Source organism: Thunnus albacares, chromosome 20 (genome assembly GCF_914725855.1).
Source record: "Thunnus albacares chromosome 20, fThuAlb1.1, whole genome shotgun sequence".
NCBI lineage: Eukaryota > Metazoa > Chordata > Actinopteri > Scombriformes > Scombridae > Thunnus > Thunnus albacares.
Genome location: NC_058125.1, coordinates 22,965,345 through 22,991,810, shown reverse-complemented (window position 1 = coordinate 22,991,810; position 26,466 = coordinate 22,965,345). Strand labels below are relative to the sequence as shown.

The 26,466-nt window shown below is 40.1% G+C and overlaps 1 protein-coding gene and 1 long non-coding RNA gene across 2 annotated transcripts; both read left to right on the top strand.

Annotated features, from left to right (window-relative positions):
• The first annotated feature begins 606 nt into the window (after positions 1-606).
• On the top strand, positions 607-2,720 carry LOC122971268. The gene is made up of 2 exons (XR_006399438.1): positions 607-902; positions 2,187-2,720. It is a non-coding gene; the product is annotated as an uncharacterized LOC122971268 (long non-coding RNA).
• A 1,113-nt stretch (positions 2,721-3,833) lies between these two features.
• tbx21 (T-box transcription factor 21) lies at positions 3,834-23,893 on the top strand. The gene is made up of 7 exons (XM_044337843.1): positions 3,834-4,011; positions 4,241-4,846; positions 16,246-16,400; positions 20,337-20,458; positions 20,706-20,864; positions 21,684-21,745; positions 22,079-23,893. The coding sequence occupies exons 2-7, from the start codon at positions 4,299-4,301 to the stop codon at positions 22,890-22,892; spliced, it is 1,860 nt and encodes a 619-aa protein (XP_044193778.1). The 5' UTR covers positions 3,834-4,011; positions 4,241-4,298; the 3' UTR covers positions 22,893-23,893.
• Positions 23,894-26,466: the final 2,573 nt, after the last annotated feature.

Below are 26,466 nucleotides of genomic sequence, written 5' to 3'. Positions count from 1 at the left end.
GACAAGCATATATGAGTTTGACATAGTGAACATTGTGGTCATGAGTTAGAGCAACATGTAGCCTCCTCGGGTTTCAAATGGGGGTTGGTGGGCCTTTCCAGTGCAGATTCAGCGGGAACAAGCTGTAAACTAAGTGCTGTCAACCTGCAAACGTTATACCTGCCATACTGTAAGGCTTCAGTGTGCTTCAAATTAACTAGTTCACACAAAGTGTCGTCCGAACCTGTCTTAAAGTGTTTATATGTGTTCTGAAAAGCCACAGTCGAAGGCCTGCTGTCATAGAGTAAAATGTGATGAATCATACAACGGGAATAACAGCACACACTTTGGGACAGTCTCAAAGACATTTATAGTGTTGTACCAGTTGTACCAAGCTGCAACTACCACAGCTTGAGGCTGAAGCCAATGTGGAAGTAAATTAAAGTTCAATGCCAGTAGCGGCCGCTAGATGCTGGAGTCATAATATGACTCCAAAAAATGTCTGGCTCCAACTGACTCTGATTCAAAAAGTGTCAAAATATTGCTCCGTTAAAAAGATTTGAAGATTTATAGTAGCTTTGATGTCTGTCGTGTGGGTGTTGATTGACAGCTGTGATTGACAGTTGGCTCACCTGCTGCTCTCCCCGGCTCCGGGACTACTGTTGCTATATTTTGATAAGTTTAATGTTACTTGATAATTATACCTGCCCTGTTAGTACAATTTAGCTAACGTAGCTAACCTTAGCCCACATGTGCACCGCTCAGTGTTCCCAGTAAGCTAACGTTAGCTTGGGTCCGAGGTAGCGGGGCGTGTTTCACCCCTCACTCCTTATTTGGAAGGTCATGTCTCCGAACGGAAAAGATGACGACCGACTGTAAGCAGCAACTCTGGGCTTCAAACCAGCTGCAATGCAAACCAAAAGGTGACAACACACCTCACTATGTCAACGGGTTGTACACAAAAACACTGATGGAAGTAGCTGTATCAAGTTTCCAAAAATGGAGCTGGAGAGAGAAGTTCAAAATGTTGCTTACCTTCACATCTTTGCACACCTGAAAGTTGGGAAAGTTGTCAAATACAGGCCTAAAATTCCAACATCGGAAACGTGGTTTTAGTCGCTGTTCGACCATCCAACAAGCACTTTATTTGAAGCGTACTGAGATCCTTAATGTCAACCGGGGATTAACAGTGTCATTCATTACACACCAAATAAAACCTGGCTCATTTTTTTATATTTTATCATCAGTCATATTCCTTAAGCCAGCTAATGATTTAACAGTGTAATCTCATAATCACCGCCACCTCTTCCCTTTCACAAAATATCATCTGCTTCAATTGAGAGCTCTGGTGATACCGTTAATGAAGACATGTTAAGACATCCGCTGATGTGCCCGTCTATCACGTCTAAATCTGTCGGCCCACAGAAGCCGTGTACAAGCCAACTGCACTTGCTTTTACTACATTCTTTTACAGTCATCAAGATTTTACATCAGTATCCAGTTGCAGCACAGGTCATGTCTACAAGTTTGAAGGAGATTATAATTCACTATTTATAACTTCTGCTCGCCCAGACTGACTTAAAGGCAGCAGCAGAAAGTTTAAATTGGTTCCTGAGACATCATAAGATAATCACAAATGTGTATCTTCATCAGAAAGGTTCGGACATGCAGATTAAAAATGCTTCACGCTGCTCAGAATACCTGCATCCCCCCCCCCCCCACCTCCACGTGTTTAGCTTCATGCCTGACCACATGAGAACCACCTGATCTGCTAATAACAGTCTCAGGAGAAAATGAAAGCTGATTGTGCTTCAACAAGGTGATGGCTTGAGGGCTCTAACCGGAAGCAAGGGAGAGCAGAGCAGCAGAGGAAGTGGTGACTCCAGCCGGGGGTGTATAGGGGGGGGGAGTGGGCACGCCTGGCTGGCCGTGGCGGCCGCGGTGTCGCTCACACTGTGGCCCTCTCGCCACCGGTGTCAACACTGATGACTTCAGCGCGTGCCCTTGTTAGCTCACCTTGCTAGGAGAAACACAGGAAGTGGGATTAGAGCAATGACAGTGTCGAGGGGGAGATAACTGTGTCATACCTGCACTGGAGGGGCTTTCATCTATTAGTGTGTGTGTGTGTGTGTGTGTGTGTGTTTCTTCACACACGTGCAGCTGCTAATACCTCAGGGTCATCTGTTTCATTTGTGTTTATGAAGCAGATCCTCCGTCCAGGCTGGTTGACCGGTGAGGGACAAACAATCCACTAAAAGGTCTTCAAGAGCAGAGACTTGTGCATGACGGCAAACCAGTTTCTGTTTCATGCAGAGTCGGAGCAAATGAGCTGTGATTTGTCACGACGGCACAACGGGAAGCTTTAGCAATCGCAGCGAACATTTGTGAAAGTTAATTTTGCATATTTGACTGGAACTGAAACCTTACCTGACCTGTTTCTGAGGTGTTCTGCTGCCACAAATGCTGACTTCAAACACCAAGCAGGTCAAAATAAGTTAAATCACATCTGGTTTGATATGTAAAGTGTTATGAAACTTATTAATTTTGTCTTACTTACTTGCTAACACACAAGGCCTAATAACTCCAGGCTTGTGCTGGGAGATTGTGTAACGTCTTAAAGGAAAATTCTGGTATTTTTCAACTTGCTTCCTCTTTGTGTTCCCATTAAAACTTTTAACAACTTCACTGTAGAGTTTTAGGAATCAGGTCCTGACCTTTCATAAAGTAAAAAATCTGCTTCACTGTTGTGATTCTGTTTCCTTTATTGTATTATTGTGACAGACTTACTGACCTCTAGATAAGCATATTATTACTAGATGTTATATACTTTTTTAATTGGTTATAATTAACAACAGCAACAAAAAAAGAAAGCAACAAATACATTATCAGTTACACACATAAACAGCAAATCAGAACATGTTTTCTTGATGGATAATCACATCCTGAATCAATTTTAGAAAAGTCAAGTTGAAGTTTTATGTCCTAAAAACACATTTATTTTGTTTTATTGATTAACTTCCATTTTAAAGACACAATTATAACAACCATAATAGCACAAAAAGGTCGTTAATCTTGACCTCACACAAGCAGCGCTTATTATACAAGTATAAAAAAAAACCCCAAAACGTTGAACGGGTTTCAGTGATTTAAATGGGGAATGAAAAATGATTCAACATGTCAACTGGTTTATAGTAACGAAGAACTGAGAAAGTAAAAAACGGATTTACCTCCTCTCGAAATGTCCTGCGACACAAAGAGTTAACAATGTTTTACGTAGGTTTTGACCAAATTACAAAAAAATCACTATTTCTTTAACGAATAAGCTTTAACTACAGAGAGAACTGGCGAATAAATGTTTACAAGTCGATGTATCAGACAGAAAAAATAATTCAAATCTTCTTAACAATGTGGTTTACAAGCTGAGAGAACTTCTAATAAATCCTATGTGCAAAATATAAATGTATTGATAAATTATAAAGTCAATTTAATATCCAACATGCGCAGTCTGTAAAATATTTGTCAGATTTACAGTGATATAGTTAAATTATCGCCTAATTAATTAGTTTCATTTCAGCCCCTCGCAGATCACTTTACTAACTCTGCATCATATAATTGCATTAATTATACATAATGTGCAAATTACTAAACGAAAATGCACACAGATATTTCCAACAGGGACCTTTATACTATTTATTTGTCAATTTATTACACTTATTTTTTACTGATTTTCATTTCTTGTGGAGTCGTTTTTTAAAAAAAAGAAAAAAAAAATATTATCGATATTTTTAAATATCCTTTAAAAGCAATTACCACATTCCTTTTTTTGGTGCGTGTGATTTGTGTTGAGCGAGTCAGTGAGGAGGGGGATGTCTCCTTCATATCTGGAGCCTATCACGTCCTCCCTCTTCATCAGACACACCTCCAAACTCGCTAAATGTATATATCATAGGTTAGAAAACTGAGCATGTGTTCGAGTCACTGGTAGCGACTCCACACGTCAAAAAAAAAAGACAAGACAATCAACCCACTCGGGTAATAAAAAAAAAAAAGTTTAGGTGAATAGTCTAATGAGTGAGTGTGAGGGAGGATATGTTTATATTTTTGATTTAAAGGCTTTGAAGACGAGACATTCAAAGTTGATGTTATGTCAGTGCGCAGCGAGAGACTAAAGCATTAAAGTCATAGGTGAGGATAAAGTCCAGACTGTGCTGTTTTTTGTGATATTTTTTTTTCTTTTTTCTTTGTACATGCTGTTATTCAGTTGGACGTGAGAGCGGGGGACTTATGACATTACGCACAGACCGGGAGCGGGGCTGCAAATGGGCGGCATAGGTGGCAACCTCTACCTCAGCATGTTGAATGGGACTGAAACGCAAACTTTCGCTAAGAGCACCGACATCACTAGTCACCTCCACCGCGGCAGCAAGGAGCTCGCCGAGTTTAAAATGGGGATTCAGGACGCGAGGTTTTACTACACGGACTCAGTTCAAAGCGGGCAGGACGCTCTAGCTCTGCCGTACCACTCGGAGCAGACGGTCGGAGGGTACGGAGCGCAGCCCGGCAGGTTTTACGCACAGACCCTCAGCAGCTGTCCGTACGGCGGCGTGAGGTCGCCGCCGAGAAGTGGGGCCGGGCAGGGTTACATCCCTACGGCGGGAGACGGCTTTCCCACGGGCGCTAAAGACGTATATTCTCCTTCTCCGGAGAATTACCCTGCGAGCTTTCAGCACGGTTACCAGCGCCCGCCTCTCTACCCTTTACCTGGGCTACAGGTGTGCGGGAAGACTCAGGCTCTGCTCAATAACTACCCGCTGTGGGCCAAGTTCCACAAGTTCCAAACCGAGATGATCATAACCAAACAGGGGAGGTAAGTCTGACACACAAACATTACATCCCCCTCTCATCATCCCACGCTGATAAAAAGATATTGATTGAATATCACTTTTATGTTCAGAAAGAAAGAAAGGTGGGTTAAACCGCGGGTCCCTTTAGCTCGTAGTTTTTACTCACTTTCTGCTTTACTCAAACTACATGACAGAATTGTGCCACAATTCCAGTTAAAGAACAGTTTTCCTGACAATTAAATAACACTTTACGGCCTTGTTGTGCTCTGATCGCCAATTGGAGGTTATAGTTTACTCAAAGCTCTTGTTTGACTTTGCATCAGTGGTCAGGTGATGAAGGTGTTAGCGACTTTTTATTTTAGGACGATGAGAATGACATCTGGACTAAATGCATAATAGATTTCCCACTTTTACTGTTTTTTATTTTGCGCATAAATTGGTGAGCGGTATCACCAGTTAATAGAAATTAAATTGACAAGAAAATACACAGGATACAGAAAATTATTTCAAGGATAAACAATATAATCTGCAGTTTTCATTGGCGTACAGAATTTGCTCTCAACTTTCCTTCTTGACAAATTGCACCAAATCTAAAATTTGCTCAGGGCAACAGTTGTTCAGCAGCCAAAGAAATGATGAAGTGGAGCCAACATCAGTTGCTGGAAAACATTTTGACACCTCTGCTTGACCTCAAGAGGCACTGGGGCCCCTTCACTTTAACACAGCAGGCATTTAACGCCAACAAGCGGGCAAATCAATTAAGTTTGACCCCTTTTGTAATTGGAAAAAAGTTCACATTATCACTACTTTCCTCAGTCACTGGACGCACTTCAAAATGAATCTTTTGTCGTCATTAATTTGGAAAACACACACTCTCCCCTCCTGTAATTATAACACTGGTGTTCTTTTGTTCGACAAGATCAAATCAGTGACAGATCAAGTTATCTATCACACTGAGAGGATGACATATAAAAGCAGAGGTGATGAAGTGAGACATAAACTTTTTCGATAATTCAACCTCAGCGAGTAGGCGGATTTAGAAACGGCGATACTGAAATTGAGAGTAAAACACATCTTTTTTTTAAAAAAGCATTTTTGTTGGGGCAGGTTTCTGCACAGCATAGAGCTCCTTGAGCTTAGAAATGGGGAGGCGTGGGGGAGAGACGGCGCTGCCGGGGCTCTGCTGATGGGTCACCGAGCATTAAGATGCAGCCACGTCGATGAGGATTAAATATGCGACACTTGTGTTTGACAGAAGGTTTCAGGCCATAAGTTTCTCATGGCTCGGATCTGTGCACAGAAAACAAGTGCGCTGTCATATAATAGGACACTGATATTTCCCAATGATTTTACTCGGCTTGTCAGCTGAAGCCCTTTTTTTTTATGAAATCGACTTGAGTAAATATTATAATTCAAAAATAAGCTCATAATGATTTCCTGGTGACATTTTCTTTGTTGTTTTGACACATTTTTGTGTGTTTTGGAATTAACAGATTAACAGTTTTGGAATATGAATTTCAATTTGTAAACTGCGTTTTACAAGTCCTGCGAAATATTCCCCTTTGACCTTCATGGCTTCTTTACTCTCTGGTTGACTGCTGTAGGTACACCTGCTGTCAGAGCTATTTCCAGTGCAGTTAAAAATTCATTTTTGAAAGCCAGAACTACTTTGAAGTAGATTCTTGAGAAGATTTCTGACTTTTTTTAAAAAAAAATTTCCAATTAGACTTGAGCAAAAATAAAAAAAAAAAATACCCTGCATATGTAAGAAACTTAGTTTCTATATTAGTTCAATACATTTCCGTTGTTGCATATGTTTAAATCTGTTACAAACTTTAGAGTATGTGCAGATTTTATGAGTAATAGGAATCATTTTAGGAGTCAGGTGTTGGCGAAAGCAGATATAGATAGTTTCAGGTGTTTATGGTGTAAATTTGTATTTAATTCACTTATTATTTTTCTCAGTGTGTGTGTGTGTGTGTGTGTGTGTGTGTAACCTGGCAGACTGGTGTCTAGACTGTGTCCGTGTCAGGTCATGTAATTAAAATACTCGATACAGTTTTCATTTTAAATCCCCTCATTTCAACATATCCTCAGAGCAAAGACTGTAGGGAAACATACAAACACACACATTTGTTCCCTTTTCTACACAAAAGTGTCAGCTCTACCCGCAATAACATGGGCGCGGAGGTGTTTTCCTTCCACTTCTGACAAAAAGAAAATTTTCATGTTATGCAAAAACCACAAACCTCATATTAGCAAAATTTCAAATCCTGCCAAAGAATATGCCTTTTATCTTATCTCCCCCCCCCCCCCGACATGTGCATGTGCAAGCACCCAACACACCAAGCGATGAAGGTGCCAGATAACAAATAATAGTGATAATAAACATATATTAATACTAAAAAAACAAAACAAAAACTCCTGACAGATTTTTGGAGGAGTTGAGAAGAGGATACGGATGGTTTTTCAATATCAGAGGCACTGTCCTTCTTAAATTTTCATCTTGGGTTTGGGCTCCCACAATAATTTTGCAGTGATTTCATGAGCGAAGTCTGAGGGTCTGCAATGTTAATCAAAACCCCGGCATCTAGAAGAAAGAGTGAAAGAAACTCTAGAGAAAAGTAGAGAGAAGGGTCAAACACCACTGAGGCTTTAGATGGCCATGCTGAGAGGGGTGAGGCGGCTTTGAAGTTCAGGAAGTAAAAGACTAGATTCTCTTTTTTTTTTTTTTTTTTTTTTTTTTTTTTTCTGCTGCTTTCTTCAGCCTGCACTCTGTAGCTGGTAGACGCCGGGTGTACAGCCTGACAGATCTCTCAGAAGTTTTGCTCATGTACCACACCTGGGGCTTTGAAATCTAGAGACATTTTCATGGCCTGTAGCAAAGGGAAAGGCGCGCAGGGTGGTGGTGGTGTGGGGGGGTGAGGGGGGCGAATTCATCTCCACCTCTCATGAGCTAAATTCAGATCACCAACACTATAGTCGATGCCATTTCAGAGTCCTCTCGGCCTACGTTTGACTCGCGTATGAAGGCAAAGTTCATCGAGACAGCGCGCAGCAGGATGTGGAGGTAAATAAAAACACAGCGCGGTTACTGTTGTCTAGAGCTCAAACAAATGAAAGAAGAAGAGAAGCAGAGAGAGGCCTTTCACCTGCAAAATTAATGGGATTTTCTGATATAGTAAAAAAAAGAATCAAGTGAGTAAAATTGAAAAGAGAAAGTGAAGCTTTTTCCTTCATTCATTTGTTTCACCAAAGTACAGATCCTACACACCTGGCATGGTCTTAGTTGAGATATGAGTCAAGAGGATGTACTTTTCCCTGCCGTGGTTTCCAAGAAGCATATACTTTTTCTTTTATTTGGCCAGAAAAGTGCCACACACTTAATATTTCACAAGTCATGGGAATGTGGTTGTGCGTGTGATTCTCGCTGACCATATATGTTCGAGGAAGGAGATAGGACTGACTAAGTTCTTACCACACAAACACCTTTCAGGGAAATAATGCAGAGTTAAACATCAGAATCAGAGGAACCATGCTCATCTGCTCTCTCTGCTCCACTGGGTCCACATCATGACGTGTAGCAGTCTGATGTCTGGTGGTAGTTTTTCACAGAGGAAATTATCCTTTGATTTTTTTTAAAACATTTTTTTTTGGCTTCCTAAGAAGAGTAGGTACTTATTACATGCTAATGCTACGAGTGAAGCAATCGCAGAAAAGCAGAACTGCACAATTATTAGCATATATGAGCATTTTTACATCCCCAGATTTGTAGAAAGTGACTTTTTTTTCTTACAAAACATGTATTACAACATCTACTCTATGAAGTCACGATCAGTGCATTGTGTAAAAAAGATTTAGTATTTTTTAAATGGCGTGCAGCTGCTCAGGTAAGTCATACAAAGTGAAAAATGCTCAACGTTCATGTATAGCGATGAAGAATCAAGTTTCTTTCCAAAGTAGATATGTCATATTTTGGAAATGATCGCTTCACATTACCAAGGAAATTAGAGTGGGCGTCTTTTCTACTGTGCCTGGCTTCAGACATTTTAATACTCAATAAAACAGTAATGTTAAATATGTTAATGATCATGTCAGTGGAAAAAAAATCATCATCACACACGCTGTAAGGTGCCGTTTTTAGGAATATTTGGAAGTGCTGTATATTAATTATCTTTCTGTGTGTGTGTGTGTGTGTGTGTCTCTATCTGAAAGCAGAAGTGGGACTATTTCAAGGTTTTGACAGTATGACTCGTCGCTTCCTGTTCAGCTGTTTATGTGTGCATATGCAGCTTTTCGCAGAAACATCTAGTACCAATATTTTCAGATAGCTAAACAAGAGCTTCCTCTTATCGTGCAAATAACTTGTTCTAATAAATGAGCGGTGAAGTCCACCACGTTTTCGAGCCACAGGCCAGACCCTGCTGCCCTCAAGGGGTTATTTTTCACTGGTGTTTCTCTATATTTGGTTTCCAATAGGGTTAATAAAAAACTCTGAGGCTGAGTGAAAAACGTGCTGCTGATTTGTGTTTGATTCATTAGATGCAAACTATGAAGGCTTTCATCTTGCCTGCAAGTTTTTAGTGTCAAGAAGTCCCATGAAAAGACCAAAACTAACAATGAATTGATCTCACTAAGAAATAATGTCTGTGTATCCAAAGCCTGATGTGTCTTCAAGCTTCATTTTGTCCAAAAACTATTAAAAACACATCAGTGAGCCACACCGTTGCACTGGGTGGAATGTTCCTTCATTACCATGAACATAGACACTGAAGTTTAATTTTAAATCAATCCCACACACACTGTCATGCTGCCAGAAATACTCACTACAGCACCAAATATGAGTTAATCTGCTGCTGAAAATAGTCCCCAACAAATGCACCTTTTCCTCTGGTTTGAGTAATGTTTGCTACAAATCTATAGAATCCGGCTGTTTTATGAGATAACTGAGCATTTTCAAACATTTATTTATATATTTGTGTGCCATTTTTAAAAATGTCTTCAGTAGGAACCAACCGGCATGAGGTTGAGTAGGGAAGTTGGAAAATATAAAGAGACGGACTAACACGTTGTTGGTTTCGGGTTTTTTTTTCATTTGGATTTGTTGTCATTAATAAAAATACAGCCAGCCTGGCTCTACATAAGGCATGAAGCATGGAATCAATCCCATGGTGCAATGGTATCAGATGACATTCTGCACTACAAAAAAGAAATTTCGACATCTCTAGTCTATGAGTCCTACAGTGTCCTCCAAGACATGCAAATAAACAAAACACGTCTTCATCAATGTTGCAGCACATGTGCAGCATTTACAAAAAAACATGTTGCATATACAGATAACACAACGTAAGTCTTTCCAGCTGACACTTTAAAGGTGCAGTGTGTAGGATTTAGTGGTATCTAGCAGCGAGTTTGCAGATTGCAACCAACTGAATACCCCTCCCCCTCCCTTTCCACGTGTAGGAGAACCTACAGTGGCCGTAAAACTCGCAAAAACCATGAAAGGCCCTCTGTAGAGCCAGTGTTTGGTTTGTCCCTTCTGGGCAACTGTAGAAACATGGCTGGCTGCGTGGAAGAGGACCTGCTCCCTGTGTAGATATAAAGGCCTCGTTCTAAGGTAACAAAAACACAACGATTCTTATTCTCAGGTGATTGTACACTAATTAAAACACACTTTTGAATATTATATTCCATTTCTGCCAAGTCTGTTCCACTAGATGCTGCTAAATTCTCCACACTGCACCTTTAAAAGCGGCGAACACGTCTGGACACGCTTGTTGTTGCCACAGTTTGTGTCTCGTGACGTTATTGAGGTTAACTGTCTGTCAGTGGTTTTGGAAGCTGAGCTAAGATGCAAGTGTTATTGGTTTATTTTGACGTTGTGATCGCACGTCAAGATGTGATGATAATTTTTAAGCATCCTCTGGAGACACTTCTGCGGTGCATGTGTTGTCAAACTGATGAATTTGCTTTTCTCTATTTGTTTGTTATTCGTTGAGCTCTCAGGGCCACCGTACAATTCCTCTGCAGTGAGTCAATACAGGAGCAGGGATTGTCCGTGTTAAAGAGTGCTTGTGTCCGGCAGCAGCTGTAGACTGGCATGTTTTCGTCACAGATGATCAAGCGTACGCACGGTGACAAAAACTGGACCTGAACTCCTGTCCAGATGAATCAGCGGGTGCGCTCATGTAGAAAAGTCCTCTCCCTGGTGAATAACCAGTTCCTCTCCTCTCAAGCTTCTGCCTTGCATCCCCAGGACAACCCCTCCACCCCTCCCTCCCTACACTCCACCCTCTGCTCTTTCCTTTTCCCTTTCTCTAACCTCTGTTTCCCCCCCGCGGTTTCCCCTCCCGCGCCCTATGTCTACACAACCCCCCTCCTCTCTCTGCAACATCCACACAGTTTATTTTGATTTTTTTAAATGTCACCACCACTGGCACTGTCTCTGTATTACTGGCTGGTACACCACACTCGTCTGTTTCTATGGTATTTAGTCTGAAAAAGAACTACAGTTATGAGTATTCATGTGCGTATACACCTGGATCAGAGACTGCCAGCCGTTTGTCATTACTATCATGTTTCTGGTGAATCAGAGTGGAGCACTGGCAAGTTGGTCTGTCTGATAGCTGTAGAGTTGCAGGTTTGATTCCAACTGGTGCCGAAGCAAGTCCATGTATTTGTATATCAGCCTGCTGCTAAAGAATTTGCTAAAACAATAGAAAAATACAGCAAAAGAAGATTGAGCTGTTTTTCTTGTGGTTGTAACAGCCCCATAGAAATAAAATGCTGCATGCGTCAAACTGTAGTCAGAAAGCAGCTACTGTACCCTTTCCTTACCACACCGCCACCGCACACACAATAACTGCACGCTAACTTGATGTTGTCTGATGTGTTTTGTGTTTTTCAGCTTCTCCTGGTGAACTCTATAGTTACCGCCCTCGCATGCAAATACCACTCTGTGTTGTGTTTTCTATGGTTTCGCCCCCCCCCTTCCCCTCCCCCCCCCCCGGCAAGTTCTGATTTCCCATAAAAGGCTGTAGTATAAGTGAATCGACAATATCAGTGGAGCAAAAACGATAACTACTCATCAACTTTCTAGATTACTCTCGTCAAGTGTAGGTGGATTCATTTTCATTTGCAGAACAGCCTCTTTCTGTTTTCACTTGTATTAAAACACCAATGGAAGAAGAGCCCTTTCACCTGTTCTTTGCAAGCCACTAAAGAGCCGCTGCCACGATCATGTTTCACCAAGAACTATGATTGATTGTTAAACTGGACTCGCCATGTAGCCAAAAAGACCCAACTGGGACCTATCAAGGCAGGGTTTTGTCTTACCACTGGAGGGTAAGAAGAGTGTGTGTGCTCAGTCCACAAGCATAAAGAGTATATCTGATCATGCGTAATATATTTTCAAAGAATGCAAATGCAAGCATTTGTTGACATTTGAAATCAAATTTATTCAACCAGTCAATCAAGGAGGGTAAAGATTTTTTAAAGAGGACATATCATGACCATTTCCAGGTCTGTATTTATATTCTGGGGCTCTACTGGAATATCTTTGCATGAATTACAGTTCAACAAAACTCCTTATTTATCATATACTGACCATTTTATTCAGCCCCTCAGTTCAGCCTCTGTCTGAAACAGGCCGTTTGAGCTCCTGTCTCTTTAAGTCCCTGCTCCACTCTGTTCTGATTGGTTAGCTGCCTCTCAGCAGACTTCCTCCAGCCCCTGGAGGCTATGTAAACAAACAGTAGTAGTGGGATTTTGCTTCTTTTTGTGTGTTCTTTAATCAAAATATAAACCTCTCAGATACATCCACGCATTCCAGCTGATATCAGATACAAAATATGTGAGCAAACGTCATGTAACACGGAGCATGTACGAACAATCTGATGTCATTTTGATGGGGAAGTAACAGTAACATTGCAAACAGAGTGTCCAAGGGGGATGAAGCCCTGGCTTTTGACTTTAAGGCAGCATTTTTACATACGTTCACTCCAGATTTTGGACCTATAGACATCCAACATTATAACAATATATAAATGACAGAAAATCTCAAAAAGCATGTTATTTTTCCTTTAAACTATTAGTATGTAGTAACACAGTCTATATACAATATGAGTATATGTATATGAGAAGTGTAATATTGTTTAAAATTTTTGTACTGGCTCCAACACCAACATGAAACTTTTTGATTTCAGGAATTTTAAAAGCTTTTTCTACAAAACTCTTTTTTTCATTTAGAGCTAAAGTCTTCAAATTTCAAACATTGTCTGACAAGAACATTTCCTAGTCTTTTTAACTAGTCAAGCTATCAGCAAAATTATGATTAAAATCAGAAACTAGATTAAAGAAATAGTATGAATTTGAGCAAGTATTTGATGCTAGCTTTTGATACTTTGCTACTGAAAGATTTCGATCAGTATCAAGTACCAATATCTTATAGAAATAAAGAATAAACTATTCCAATATGACAGCTTGTAACAAACTTATGACATCCAACTTTGAGGATTAATTGCGTCTTTAAATTGGTACTTTTGTTGTATAGACACAAGCATGCGCACAGTTTCAGGCAACACATACACAAAATATCTCATTAACACGGACATACCCTCCAGGTGCCTCACTAGCCTGCTAACAGTAGCCTCAAACATTTTCTCTCTTTACACACCTCACTTGTTTTTACACCACTAAATGACCAAAACGCTCCAGGGAGGAGGACACACTGAATCTAAATGAGATGAATTTCCATACAGACGAGTTAACAGTTTTTGTAGTTTATCTAGACAGCACTGCCAACATGTAGGGTTATCTTTTCTTGAAATGCTCTATGTCTAACAAGCTGAATTATCATCATATGTTTAACCCTTGTTTATGATCAAGAGAACAGCATTAGCGTATTGACAGCGATGATGAAATAGAGAAGATCTTATCTATTTGTTCCACCCACACCAAAACGTTTTAGAAGAACGAAGGTGTTTCTGTAAGGGAAGGTGTTTTTCCTTTTTTTCATGACCAGTTGTTGCACTTTTACAATGACTAATTTAAGTCATGCCTGATAGAACATAGTTATATCTGTAATGACTCTTGAAAGGACTGGAGAACACTTACTAATACTAACAAAGTCTTTCAAGTGATTTACGCTGAAACAAAGCGTTTCTAAGCAAATCCCTCATTCTGATTTTACAATCTAGCAACACACTTTAATCCAGCTTGGATTCAAAATGTACTCAAGGCAGGATGAGTAGTTTAAAATTAAAACTGATTGAACACAGCAATGGGATGGATGGATGGATGGAGGGTGGTGCCGGTTGCCTATCACTCATTACAGATGCTCCATAGCCTCAGGTGCTGTTCGCCAGTGAAAAAAAGCAGCTGGGCAAAATGTCAAACATGTTGCCCTGATTTATTAACACCAACTACACTCTCGTGACCTTATATAGACCCAGAGCGCAGCACAGATCCACATACAAGCAACGACTGCCTCAGTCCTCATTCAGTGGATCATTATTTGCTGTTCAGATACTGTGGACTGTTTACATTTAAACAAACAGTCCAACACAAAGAGAGTGTGCTTATTTTTACAAGAGTTAGATGAGAAGATGGATACCACTCTCATGTCTGTCTGTTAAATATGAAATTACAGCCAGCAGCCACTTAGCTTAGCTTAGCTTAGCATGAAGACTGGAAGCAGGTGGAAACAGCTAGCCTGGCTCTGTCCTAAGACAATAAAATCCACCAATCAAAACCTCTAAAGCTAATTAACACATTATGTCTCATTTGTTTAATCCATACAACAACCAAAGTGTAAAAAGGACAATTCATGGTTTTATGGGAGGTTATGTATGTGTCAAACTGTTTCTTGATGAGTCAATCTAGCTATTGCCTCCTACTTAGCTTGGCATAAAGGCTAGAAACAGGAAGTAACAGCTAGCCTGGCTCTTTCTGAACACATAGCCTAACTTTGCTGTCATTTTTACACTTCAGTTTTTGTATGGGTTAAACAAACAAGATATAATGTGTTCATTAGTGAGCTTTAGAGGTGCTGGTAGGTGGATTTTTTACTATGGGACAGAGCCAGGCTAGCTGTTTCCCCCTGCTTCCAGTCTTTATGCTAAGCTAAGCTAACCGGCTGCTGGCTGTAGCTTCATATTTAGCCTACAAAAGTGAAAGTGGCATCATTCTTCTCTAACTCATAAGTATAAATTAATAAGTATATCCGCTTTCTTGCTCCCAAAATGTTAAACTATTGCCTTAACTTGGAAAGATGATGCAACTCGGTGATGTCTTACATCTTTTATGGGATGAAAAACAGTCAAAACAAGGTGGCAAATATGTGACTGGCTGACCCAGAGAAGGTATTTACTGCTCATTTATTCTGTATAATGTAAAATGGGAACTAGTCAACATGGTTAGTAATGCTGAGGCAGTTTGAATGTTTCTCTGTAGATTGAATGTCAAGCGTAGACATGAATGAGCCACTGTAAAATGCCAGAAGTGTGTGTCCATTGTGGTTTTGTGTATTCGGTGCGTGTCTGTATTATGTGTGTGTGTGTGTGTGTGTGTGAGAGAGAGAGAGAGAGAGAGAGAGAGAGAGAGAGAGAGAGAGAGAGAGAGTTTTGCTCTTGGTTTAACCCAGCCTCTCCTTCTCCTTCCCTGGGCCGTGGTGCCCAGGGACACCATGACCTCCCGGTTACCTCGTCTCACTGAAGCCCTCCGTGATCAAAATAAGTTCAAGATGCAAAGCCCCGGCAAACAGGAGCAGCTTTAGAGGCATCTTTTATTAACAGCAACATTAAAAATTCACCTTCACTCGCCCCCTCTGTCAGCCATCCCCTCCACCTCACGTCTATTACTCACTACTCTGATTCTTTAGCTAGTGAAGCAAAGACAAACAGGGTCACCTCCCTGCTTTACTTACATTGCTGTCCTTAAACAGCACTTCTTATACATCTGAAGTCACATCTATTTGTTCTTTTTGCATTTACTTTCACGTATCAGTTACTTTTCACTGTTTTGGAAAAAAATTAGTTTGCTTAGAAAGATATAGCTGGTTGGGGGAAGGGCTGTGGTCATTAATAATACTTTATGCTGGTAAAATGCTGCACAATCTCACTTGTACCTATATTTTATATCCCATAAAATACAAAATACTTGTTTTTCTGCTGGCACTTGTCCAACTGTGAAAGAAAATGGTGTCTACATTTGTTCTTCGTCTTTTTAGCAACAACTTACATGAAATTTTTTTGAGGTAACACAAAAATTAACGCTAACGTTTTTTTGTTGAAACATCAAGGTATCTAAATTTAATGTAAATTTCAGCTTTACAGTGATGTTTGTCTTTGCAGTTCCAAAATATGCAGATATATGTGTACAAAAGGATAATGAATAATGGTTAAATGCTTTTTTACTTATCCAGGAGGATGTTCCCCTTTCTGAGCTTCAACATCAGCGTTCTGGACCCCTCTGCGCACTATAACGTCTACGTGGACGTGATTTTGGCTGATCAGCACCACTGGAGGTACCAGGGCGGCAAGTGGGTCCAGTGTGGGAAAGCGGAGGGTAACATGCCAGGTACGTTTCAAACCGTAACGCATAACAAAACCCAAAGTAATGTGCTGTAATGAGGAATGGATTGACATTTTGATTTCTATTGCTGCTGTGTTTATGGCTATTAGAAACATTTCCATGATCAGAGAACATCATCCAAATATAAAACACAACTAAAGAGTGATACAGTAGGTAATATCTAGAATATGACTTGTATAGGGCTGCAACTAACAATTATTTTTTAATATTGATTAGTCGTTTGGTTTGTAAAATGGCAGAATATGGTGAAAAACGTTTATCATGTTCTCCCAAAGTTCATGGTGACGTCCTCAAATGTCTTGTTTTGTCCACAACAACAAAGATATTCAGTTTACTGTCATAGAGGACTAAAGAAACCAGAAAATATTCACATTATAGAAGCTGGAACCAGAGAATTTTAGCATTTTTACTTGAAAATCACTCAAAACGATTAATCGATTACAAAATAGCTGCAGATTAATTTAATGTTGATCGATTAATTGACTTGTCAATTAACTGACATTAATTGTTGCAGCTCTAAAAACTGTTTCCTACTCACCAATAGCAGATTTTTTCCTCTGTCATTCCTTTGATTTGAAGCTGAACATGCAGTTTGCAGTTTATTAGCATCACATCACTTGGAATTTGAGTTTTTCAGTCACCTCTCTCTGATATTTGGAGCCACCGAGTTGCTCAGTTTGTTTCTCAAGTTTTTTACTTCCAACCAACGTTATAATTTTTTTCCTAAACATTTCTAAACTTACCCTCAGTAGTCAGGAATAAAACAAACAAAAAGTATATCCTAATGTGTCCTCTTGGGGCTTCCAAAAGCACTGAGCAGATGATCGAAGACTGATGGCTAATGTGTGAGAACCTGGACAGTTAGTGAGCTTCAGTGCACGCAACATGGAAGATCTTGAGGAAGTGGTTTCTTAAGCAATATCGTAGCAAACCTACACTCACACAGTAGGGAAACCAAGATGTGCATCATGATGCACAGTCGTCTGAGTCTAGAGGTTTTTGTGGACATTTTAATATTGTTTTTGCAGCTTCACTTTACATACTGCAGGTTCTGGTTAAGTATTCCCCCAATGCTGTATGAGCCACAGCTCAAGTTTAGTGACAGAGTGTGTGAACTTGTTTATGTCTAGGAGAAACAGCACATTTAGTTTATAGTAGATATCTGTTCACTAATGTCCACGTCTTTTATCTGTGTGTGCAGCCAATCCTCAGCTTTACTCAAACACTCACTTTAATTCATTTGGGAGTACGCCAGAAAAATATTTATTGGCTCCCAAATTCACAAGACCTGCACTTGTTTTAACTTATTTTGATTTCAGTATCTAATACAGTTCAAAGAAAACAGAAAACACACAAAAATGTGAGATTATGTGTGCCTGTAGGTGTCAGATAAGCAGGAAGAGAGTAAAGAGTGTAAATTATGAGAAAATGTGGTTCATGTAAACAGTTTAAGAGAGTGTAAGATTGCTTAACTAACTTGATCCTAAGGCTGCAATATTTTCATCATTGATTGTACTGGGGTTTTTTTATTTTTTTGATGAATCTTTCAGTCTGTAAAACGTCAAAACGTCATCAGTCCGAAACCAAAAGATGTTCAAAGATGTAATGATATAAAACTGAGAAAAGCAGCACATTTTAAATAACAGGAACTTTTGGGTGTTTTTGCTTGAAAACCATTGAAACAATCAATTAACTGACTAATTGTTTCAGCTCTAATAACCTCATTGCAGCCTTAAGGCAGATGTTATTTGCTCCATCTCATAAAAACTCCAAACGCTCTGGTTCCATATGATGTAATACATTTAATAGCGAAAACTAGTAGGATTAAATCAATTTTACCACCTTCCTCGAAGCCTTTTGGAAAAACTTTGAGACTCTGAAACACTGAGAAAGACTGAATTGGGATATTTGTGAATATCATGATTGAGCACTTTCAGTACTTCAACTTCAGATTGATCACAGTTTCTCCAGCACGTGTCTGAGCTGGTCGGGCACCACTTTCCCATAATCCACAGTGTCCAGAAGTATCTTTTTATTACTTAACATTTGAGCTCTCTTCAAGCACCATATCTACCTCCTACACACTTCTCTCTGAGTATATTGTGTTCATTTCAGCCTCATATTTCTGCTTTATTTATACAGTGCTCAGATTCATGGACAGAAATATTAGATCCTTATTTCCAGTTTGCAGCTACGTAAGAAACATGGAAATCTTTTTTTTACGTCTGTTTCCATCTATGTCTCTCACTCCTTGTGCTGCTTTCCTTTATTCATTCATTCATTATTTCTTCCTGTTCACACCTCAGAAAGAAAAAGAAAAAAAAAACTTAACAAAAGTAAGTCAACCAAAACGACATTTTGTATGTGTGATTGATGATAACTAAACCACAATTATCTAAATGAGAGAGACTGTAAAGTGTTGTCACACATGTGCCAGGTGTTGTGGAAAGGTGACTGCTGATGTGCTAAAGTTGTGGAAACTGTGGTGAAACAACTTTACTGAATTAGATTTAATAGTGCAGTTATGTGGTGTGCTCATATAAGGTTACCAGGTCGTTGTGGTGACGCTGTGAAAAATCATGGTGCTGAGATTATATCCTGTAAGAAGAATGCATCAATTGTAAAAACAATGAAAACAATATTGTCTCTGTCAGCAGAAAATAGCCAGTCATCAACCAAATGTATGGGTTTTTTTTTGTAATGAAAAAGTGTTACAGCTTCTCACCGTCCTACTTATTAAGCTGAATCAACCACATGAAAGTGATTTATACTGTCACTTGCATTGTGAAATGAATTTAAAATGAAGAATGACGTCAAAGTCGTCTCATTGATGTGTGAAAATAAAAAAAAATTAATAAATAACTGTGAAACTCAACCAGAGATAACAAGTTCAGTCAACTTGAGATATGTTCAATCACACTGACATCAGGTCGCAGTCAGATTTGCTTCCTATTTACATCTTCAAAGTCTGAAGAATCTTTAACATTAAGAATTTGTAACAGAGTCAGAACACCAATATGCAACAATATGCTATTAACAGAGACTTTGCTGTGACTCAGGAGGTAAAGCGGGTCGTCCGCCAATCAGAAGGTTGGTGGTTCCTCCAGACCGCATGTCGAAGTGTCCTTAAGCAAGATACTGAACCCTGAATGTGATTGTGTGTGTGTGAATGGGTGAGCATAGAAACATTGTGGCGTGCTTTGGGTAGGAAGTATCGCTCCTGAAGAGCAAGTTGGCACCTCGCATGGCAGCCTCTGCCATCAGTGTATGAATGAGTGAATGTTGGCAGGTATTGTAAAGCGCTTTGAATGGTCGATAACGGACGATATAAATGCAGTTACATTTACCATTTATGGAGGTAGGGACTGAATTCGATACAAACCTCCATCATGGTTTAAATTGTTTTTATTGCTATGAAAAGAAACAACCATGATTTATCTTAACATGTATTAAAGACACACAGCAAGTTTCCATCATGTATGTTGTCTTCAAACTACAGAAACAAATCTCTCAAACAATGCATGCTGGGAAGTCTGATCGTGTTTCTTGATAAACTTAATTTAACGAGTTGAGCCGTACGTTCATGCAACTCCTTTCAAGTTAATTCATGCTTATCAGCTCTTAAGTGGCTGTTTTAAGTTGAATGAACTAGAAATTAGTAAAACTTACATGTTTAAATTAATGACAAAGGATCAGTTGATGCTGCTAAACTCCTGTATGATGTTTTATTCAGCTCTGACATTTTAATAAACATGCAGATTTACAGATTAGATTTATGCTCGTTTAAGTGACCACAAAATTCAATAATACTGTTTGTTTGTTTTTTTTTAGATGTGACAGGAAATGTTTTAACACTTTAAATATCAATTGTAAGGTCATGGAGTCATGGTTATAAGTGTAGCTTTGCTTTGATACCTGCAGGGAACAGGATGTACATGCACCCCGACTCTCCCAACACCGGAGCTCACTGGATGAGACAAGAAGTGTCGTTCAGCAAACTCAAGCTCACCAACAACAAAGGCAGCACCAACAACGTGGCACAGGTACTTTATCCTGCTCTTTGTCTTCTACTTGTGTTTTTTCTCTGTTTTCTCTAATATCTCTATCTATTTTAACAACAAAATCCAAACATCATCTTAACCCTGTGCCTAAGAGATTTATTCTCCCCTGATTCCAAAAATACCCAACACCACACACAGTCAAAGTGTATCACATTATTATATCAGATATTTGATATTATCAGTAAGCGACGTGTCTTTCCGGATGTCCTGACCTTCAATTCACCTTCAGATGATCGTGCTCCAGTCCCTTCATAAGTACCAGCCTCGTCTTCACATCGTGGAGGTGAAGGAGGACGGCACGGAGGACCCCTTCCTCTCATCCAAAGCTCAGACCTTCGTCTTCCCGGAGACTCAATTCATCGCTGTCACCGCTTATCAGAACGCAGATGTAAGTCACGTCGAGTGCATGAAACGCATTCTCTGAAAAGGGGGATGAGTTTTGAATGTGGAAAAATAGATTTTAAATGCATAAATACAGCGTCAAGAGTAAAACCGTGACCGACTTCTTGGGAGGTTGGACTTGGAAAAAGCCTGAAAATAAATAAGTTTTGTTTTAAAGTCCTGTTTCACTAATTTTCAAGTGATGATTTAGCATCTGTTACTTTATTTTCTTTTATTTACCGTCTTGATTTGGCACAATGGGGTCATAACACCATAACGACACCTCTTATAACCTCTATAACATCATATTAATGAGGTCTAGAGTTCAATCATTCATGTCAGAGCCATGTTTGAGATAGAAGCTTTGGTTAATGCATGCATGCATCAAAAATGCATACACACTAATTTACATTCCTACAGCTTACTGTAAGCGTTAGCATGGCTTATTATACAGTAGCTAAGTTCAACTAAGAGTCACCTCACCTCGACTGACCTGCGTGCTGCTCACCCCTCCCCAGTAGGTGCTGTAAACAGTATATCTTCGACAGCTGTTCACATACATTGTTTAAGCGTTGCTGTATGCCAAGATGAGATCCGCACTGTGTTGTATGCTATACTGTGTATGCAGTGAGTACTTATACTAGTGCCCAGTCTCAGGTTCTAAAGATGAACTCTTTCCAACAACAAGAAATTGCATGTTATCCTCATTAATTATTAGTCTCTGACCTCACTCTTTCTGCTCTCTTGTTTCTCTTACGTGGCCGCTCACTCCTTCTTTTTCCTATGCCTGCATTCTCTCATTGCCCTCCTCCTATTCCCCACACAGATCACTCAGCTGAAAATAGACCATAACCCCTTCGCTAAAGGTTTCCGCGACAATTACGACACGTAAGTAATGTGGAGAACAACTGTGTTTTATAAAGAGAAAATCATACAGTAGTAAATCTCCTTTTAAAGAGGGTAAAAGAACACATCACTTCATTTGAACCTTGAACCATAAATGGTGAGACTGCATCACTGCTGGTGCTTAAATGCCCCCGGCTGCTCACATCACCCTTTCAATATTGGCATAGATGCAATTACTGCGCAGCTCGAGCATGCTGCAGTGAAAGGGTGTGAGGGGCTGCTAGATGTTTGATAGATAGTTTGAGGTTTCAGCAGGAAATAACACCTTTTTTTTCTTCTTCTTCTCACACTCTCTTCTCTTCCCCTCCTGCCTAGGCTGTACGCTCCTCCCGACTCTGATCGCCTCACCCCCTCCCCTACAGAGAGCCAGCAGCTGCTGCCAGGGAGTTGCTACCCCCAAGGCTACCTCTCTGAGCAGTACATGAGCCCCCTGCCCCAGAGCCGCTTCTATGGCCGGGAGCCCATCGGTATGGGCCAGCAACACAAAGACCCATCCTCCAGCCCTGGTCCTCACAGCCGCTGGTACCTGCCCCCTCAGCAGGGTGTAGCCCCCAACCGGCTTGACTTCACTTCCTCCTATGAAGGGGACTTCTCGGGAAATGGTTTCTACAAGCCTTTCCCTTTGCAGACATCCGCTCACCATGCCCTTAGCTACTATCCAGACCATCCTTTTGCATCTACTAGTGTGTCTGTATCAGGGGCCACCTCGGCGGGCTGGAGTACCAGCCGGCCCACCCCTCAGTACCTCAGCCACCCCAGTAAACCCGGCCCTAGTCTGGGCTGGTTTAGACCCCTATCCTCCTCTTCTTCATCCTCGACGTCACCCGGCAACCCTAGGCTGAATCCTCCTTCGCTTCTAGAGTCTCTCCAGCCGCCCCTGCTGCAGGACAAGCCCAAAGACACTGGAGCTGTGGTGGGAGAGGAGCCCTGGCTCGAACCGCCTTCTGTGAAATCAGCAGACTCTGCAGACTCAGGCCTGTTTGAAGGCGGAAGCGTGGGGGACAACAAGAAGAGGAGAGTGTCACCATACACGTCCAGCACCGAAAACTCCCCACCTCCGCGCAGTGGAGACATCTGCGAGAAAGACAGCAACAGCGATGCAGACTACTATGGCTATTACACCCACTGAAGACCTCACACATCACCAACCGCCACAATCTCTCCCAATGTCTTCCCACACCTCCCTCGTGGACGCATCAGTCTGTCCAGTCAGGTCATGATCATCATCCCAATTTTTGTTTTTTTTGTTTTTTTTGTGCTGCAGACAATTACCAGAACCACATAACAGAACGTGCAACCTCATCTACTTTCACATCACAGCGTGGGGAGCCTATCTTTAAAGTCAAAGTGTCAAATGATTACAGAAGGAAGTTTCAAGGTTACTGTCAAAGTTAGTGTTGAACAGGAGGCCAAATGGATGTGACTGGTCCGGCGACAGCTGCCCTAGAGTCACATAAACACCAAATAGACATACAGACCTGTGACTTAAGCCTTTGAAACATCTGGATATTTCAAAAAAAACAAAAAAGATCTGCATATCTGCTTGCTGACAGATGCCTGCAGGGATTGTCTGTTCTTTCTGCATCAAACACTCTTTCTGTCTCTTTTACTCTGTCTTGTCTCTTCCTTCTCACCCTCAACCATTCACACATCCTCTCACAGTATGCTCACGTTCATTTCCCCCCTGATGATTCTCAGAGGAAATTATATTTCTCACACACACACACACACACACACACACACACACATACACACCTCTTCTCTTCAATCTGCCCCAGAGAGCTCCCACTAGTGGCGACAGAGAAGCATTACAGGTTGACAGTGCAGAGGCCACAGTGTCTGAGTAAAGTTATGTCAGGGTGTTAAGAGAGCTTAGCAAGCACATGTTCTGAAGTAAGGCCGCTAATCTGTTTCAACCCTGCTAGGACAACCTTTTCTGTGTAGGTTGCTGATAAGTAAATCAGCAACCACAGCAGAAATAGCAAGTCCTTACAGCTGGACGCAATCCAACATATCTCACATGTGTAAAGGAACAATTGTGGAATTAACGGATGGTTAATTTGATGAAATGTGGATTAATCATACCAAACCAACAAATGTTTAAAGAAAGGGTATTATAGAAGACAAAAATTCTCAACACAAGGTTTCAACCACATCTCATGGTCCTCTTCAGTGGATGGAGTTGCTCAGTTGTCATGGAGATGGTTTAGTTGTCATCACCTGACCCAAGTGTAGAATTTAGGTCAAGTGATAACAAGTAGTTGTATAAGGAGGAGAGATGGTAACCCCTGTCGCTCTGGCATCTTTGTCCTACTTGATCTTCCTCCAGCTGCGCACTGACTCCTGGTTGATGACCTTTGACCCCTGCCCAGTCGATGCTGTGACCGGTTTTGGGCTTGTGTTCACAGACGGCTAATGTCTGTTTCCGGTTTTCAGTCAGTGTCTTGTCATTTCACTATTGTAGTGTCCCCAACAGCTGTCACATTATTGTCATACACCACTGCAGTCTTCCTGTTTTAAGGGTGTACATTTAAAGATGTTGAACGACTTGTGGTAGGCATTGACATCTTGTAACTTTACGACCCGGTGGGTTGCTCCTGATGGTCCCCGTTAAGTTGGCAGCATCCATCTTGTTCATACTGTCTCCTAGAATTTACATTTACATACTACTAAATCATGTTGCATTGACAAATGTGTACTTGCAGATATTGTGCTGCAAGAACAGATATTTTGAAAGGAAGCATTAATTTTCTAGCAAAACATACATGTATTTGCTGTTGCAATTTAGTCGTATATAAACGTAATTTCCAAGAGACAGGGTTGCACTGTAGAGAATTGTCTAGTAGTTGGGTGTATTTTGGTGTTAAGGCAAGTAAATTTCACTTTCTATAGCCCAAAAGTATTTGTCACAGGAGACATAAGAAACTGTAGAACATGCCCTACTTATGGAAAAAGTGTAAGCTCCACAAAAAAAAAAACCCTTTAACTGGGACAAAAGATAGAAACCTCAGGAAGAGCAACAGAAAAGGTCTGACAGTGACAGCTCGGACCACTCGCTGCTTCACCAACCTTTCCAAATAAGTCGTTTTGAACTGCCCCTCGCTGTGGTGTAACACATGGAAAAAAGTAATCACATTCAGTATTTAATTGTTCAAACTGAGGGTCTGAATCTGTGCTGTAGACTGCTAGATATAGTATTAAAATAGACTGATTAAAATATGTAAGATCGGATGTAATGCTCCTAAGTTTATGGACCCACACAGCTTGTTTCATTAAAGGTGAATGTGGAGCAAAAGATGTACATTTTTCATGAAAAAAATGTACCAATATGTTATATAAACATGCAGTAGTCACATCATTGTGTCATAAAAATAAGAAAATACCCCCGATTAAATTATTAGCTCAATGTCGGTTGATTGTATTGCTTTATTTTACAGGTCCTATCATTTTATATTAGTTTCTTGGAAATTTCATGAGTAATTTGCATGTATTTAATGGTTAATTTATTTTACATATTGCAAGTTGGTGCAATTTGGTATGAATTTAGAAAAAAGGGAAAAAGTGTTAAGTTGGTAAGTGCCCATTTAATACTTTTGAGTTCATATGTAGTTGTTAATTTGCAAAAAAAAGTTTATCTGACAGAAAATACTTAAGTTTTCAGTGTGTAGTTTTGTGTGTCAAACTACATGTTAGCATATTAGATTCTTTCCTAAAAACTCTATAATGAGTGCATTTCCCATATACTACCAGATGACATAACCCTGTTAAAGAAATATCCTAATATTTAACAGTTACACAGCAGCTACTTTTAGTAAATTGTTGAAAGGATGTACTGGAAATTAATAGGTTAAGTGTTAAGTGTTACTGAGATTGTTGATAGACGCAGTATAGCAGTTTTAAGAAACAACAATATGTTAATGTATTGTTTGACACACAAAACTACAACTGAAAAGTGAGTTGTTTCTAAGAATTTTAAAGAATTTAATCTATTAAGAATGTTTGCAAATTAAGAACGACATGAGAACCCATTTTTCTTATAATTTGTACCGAATGTGCACCACCCTTTTTGTAAAATGTCCTTAAAATTAACCGTTATGTCACTGAAAATTTCCAGGAAATTAATATTAAAGGACCTGTAAAATAAAATGTTACCTCAATGTCTTCTTTTTCTCATCAACTTAAAGACGATTTACCGACACAGATGAGCAATATATCAAGGTTTTACGTCTTGACACCAGACGTGAAAAAGTCACACGTGCTTTGATAGAGTGAAAAATAATTATAGCAAAAACCCCGCGCCTCTGCTACAATCAGTCGATGTGAAAACGCCACACATGAATAAAGCCTGTGATCAATAAGGGCATTGATAACGACATACAACTGGAAAACAGTATTGGCAGAGTGAAGTGTGACAGCTTAAAGCACAAACTGTACATGAACACGTTTAACACATTGCATTATTTAGGTGACCATATGTTTACTATGAGCTTGTTTTCAGTCTGAGTCATTTTCACACTGTGACTTTAACTCTACAACATCTTAATCTTGTTTGTTTAAATAAGAGAAAGGATATCAGCTCAGTGCACGTGGGGACTCGTCAATGAAATTATGCAGCATTAGGCTTATTTGATTCTCTAATCCTGCATCTATTCAGCAGTAGTGCTGCACATTTTCCCAAATACAGTAGGAGCAGAGCAAAGTGG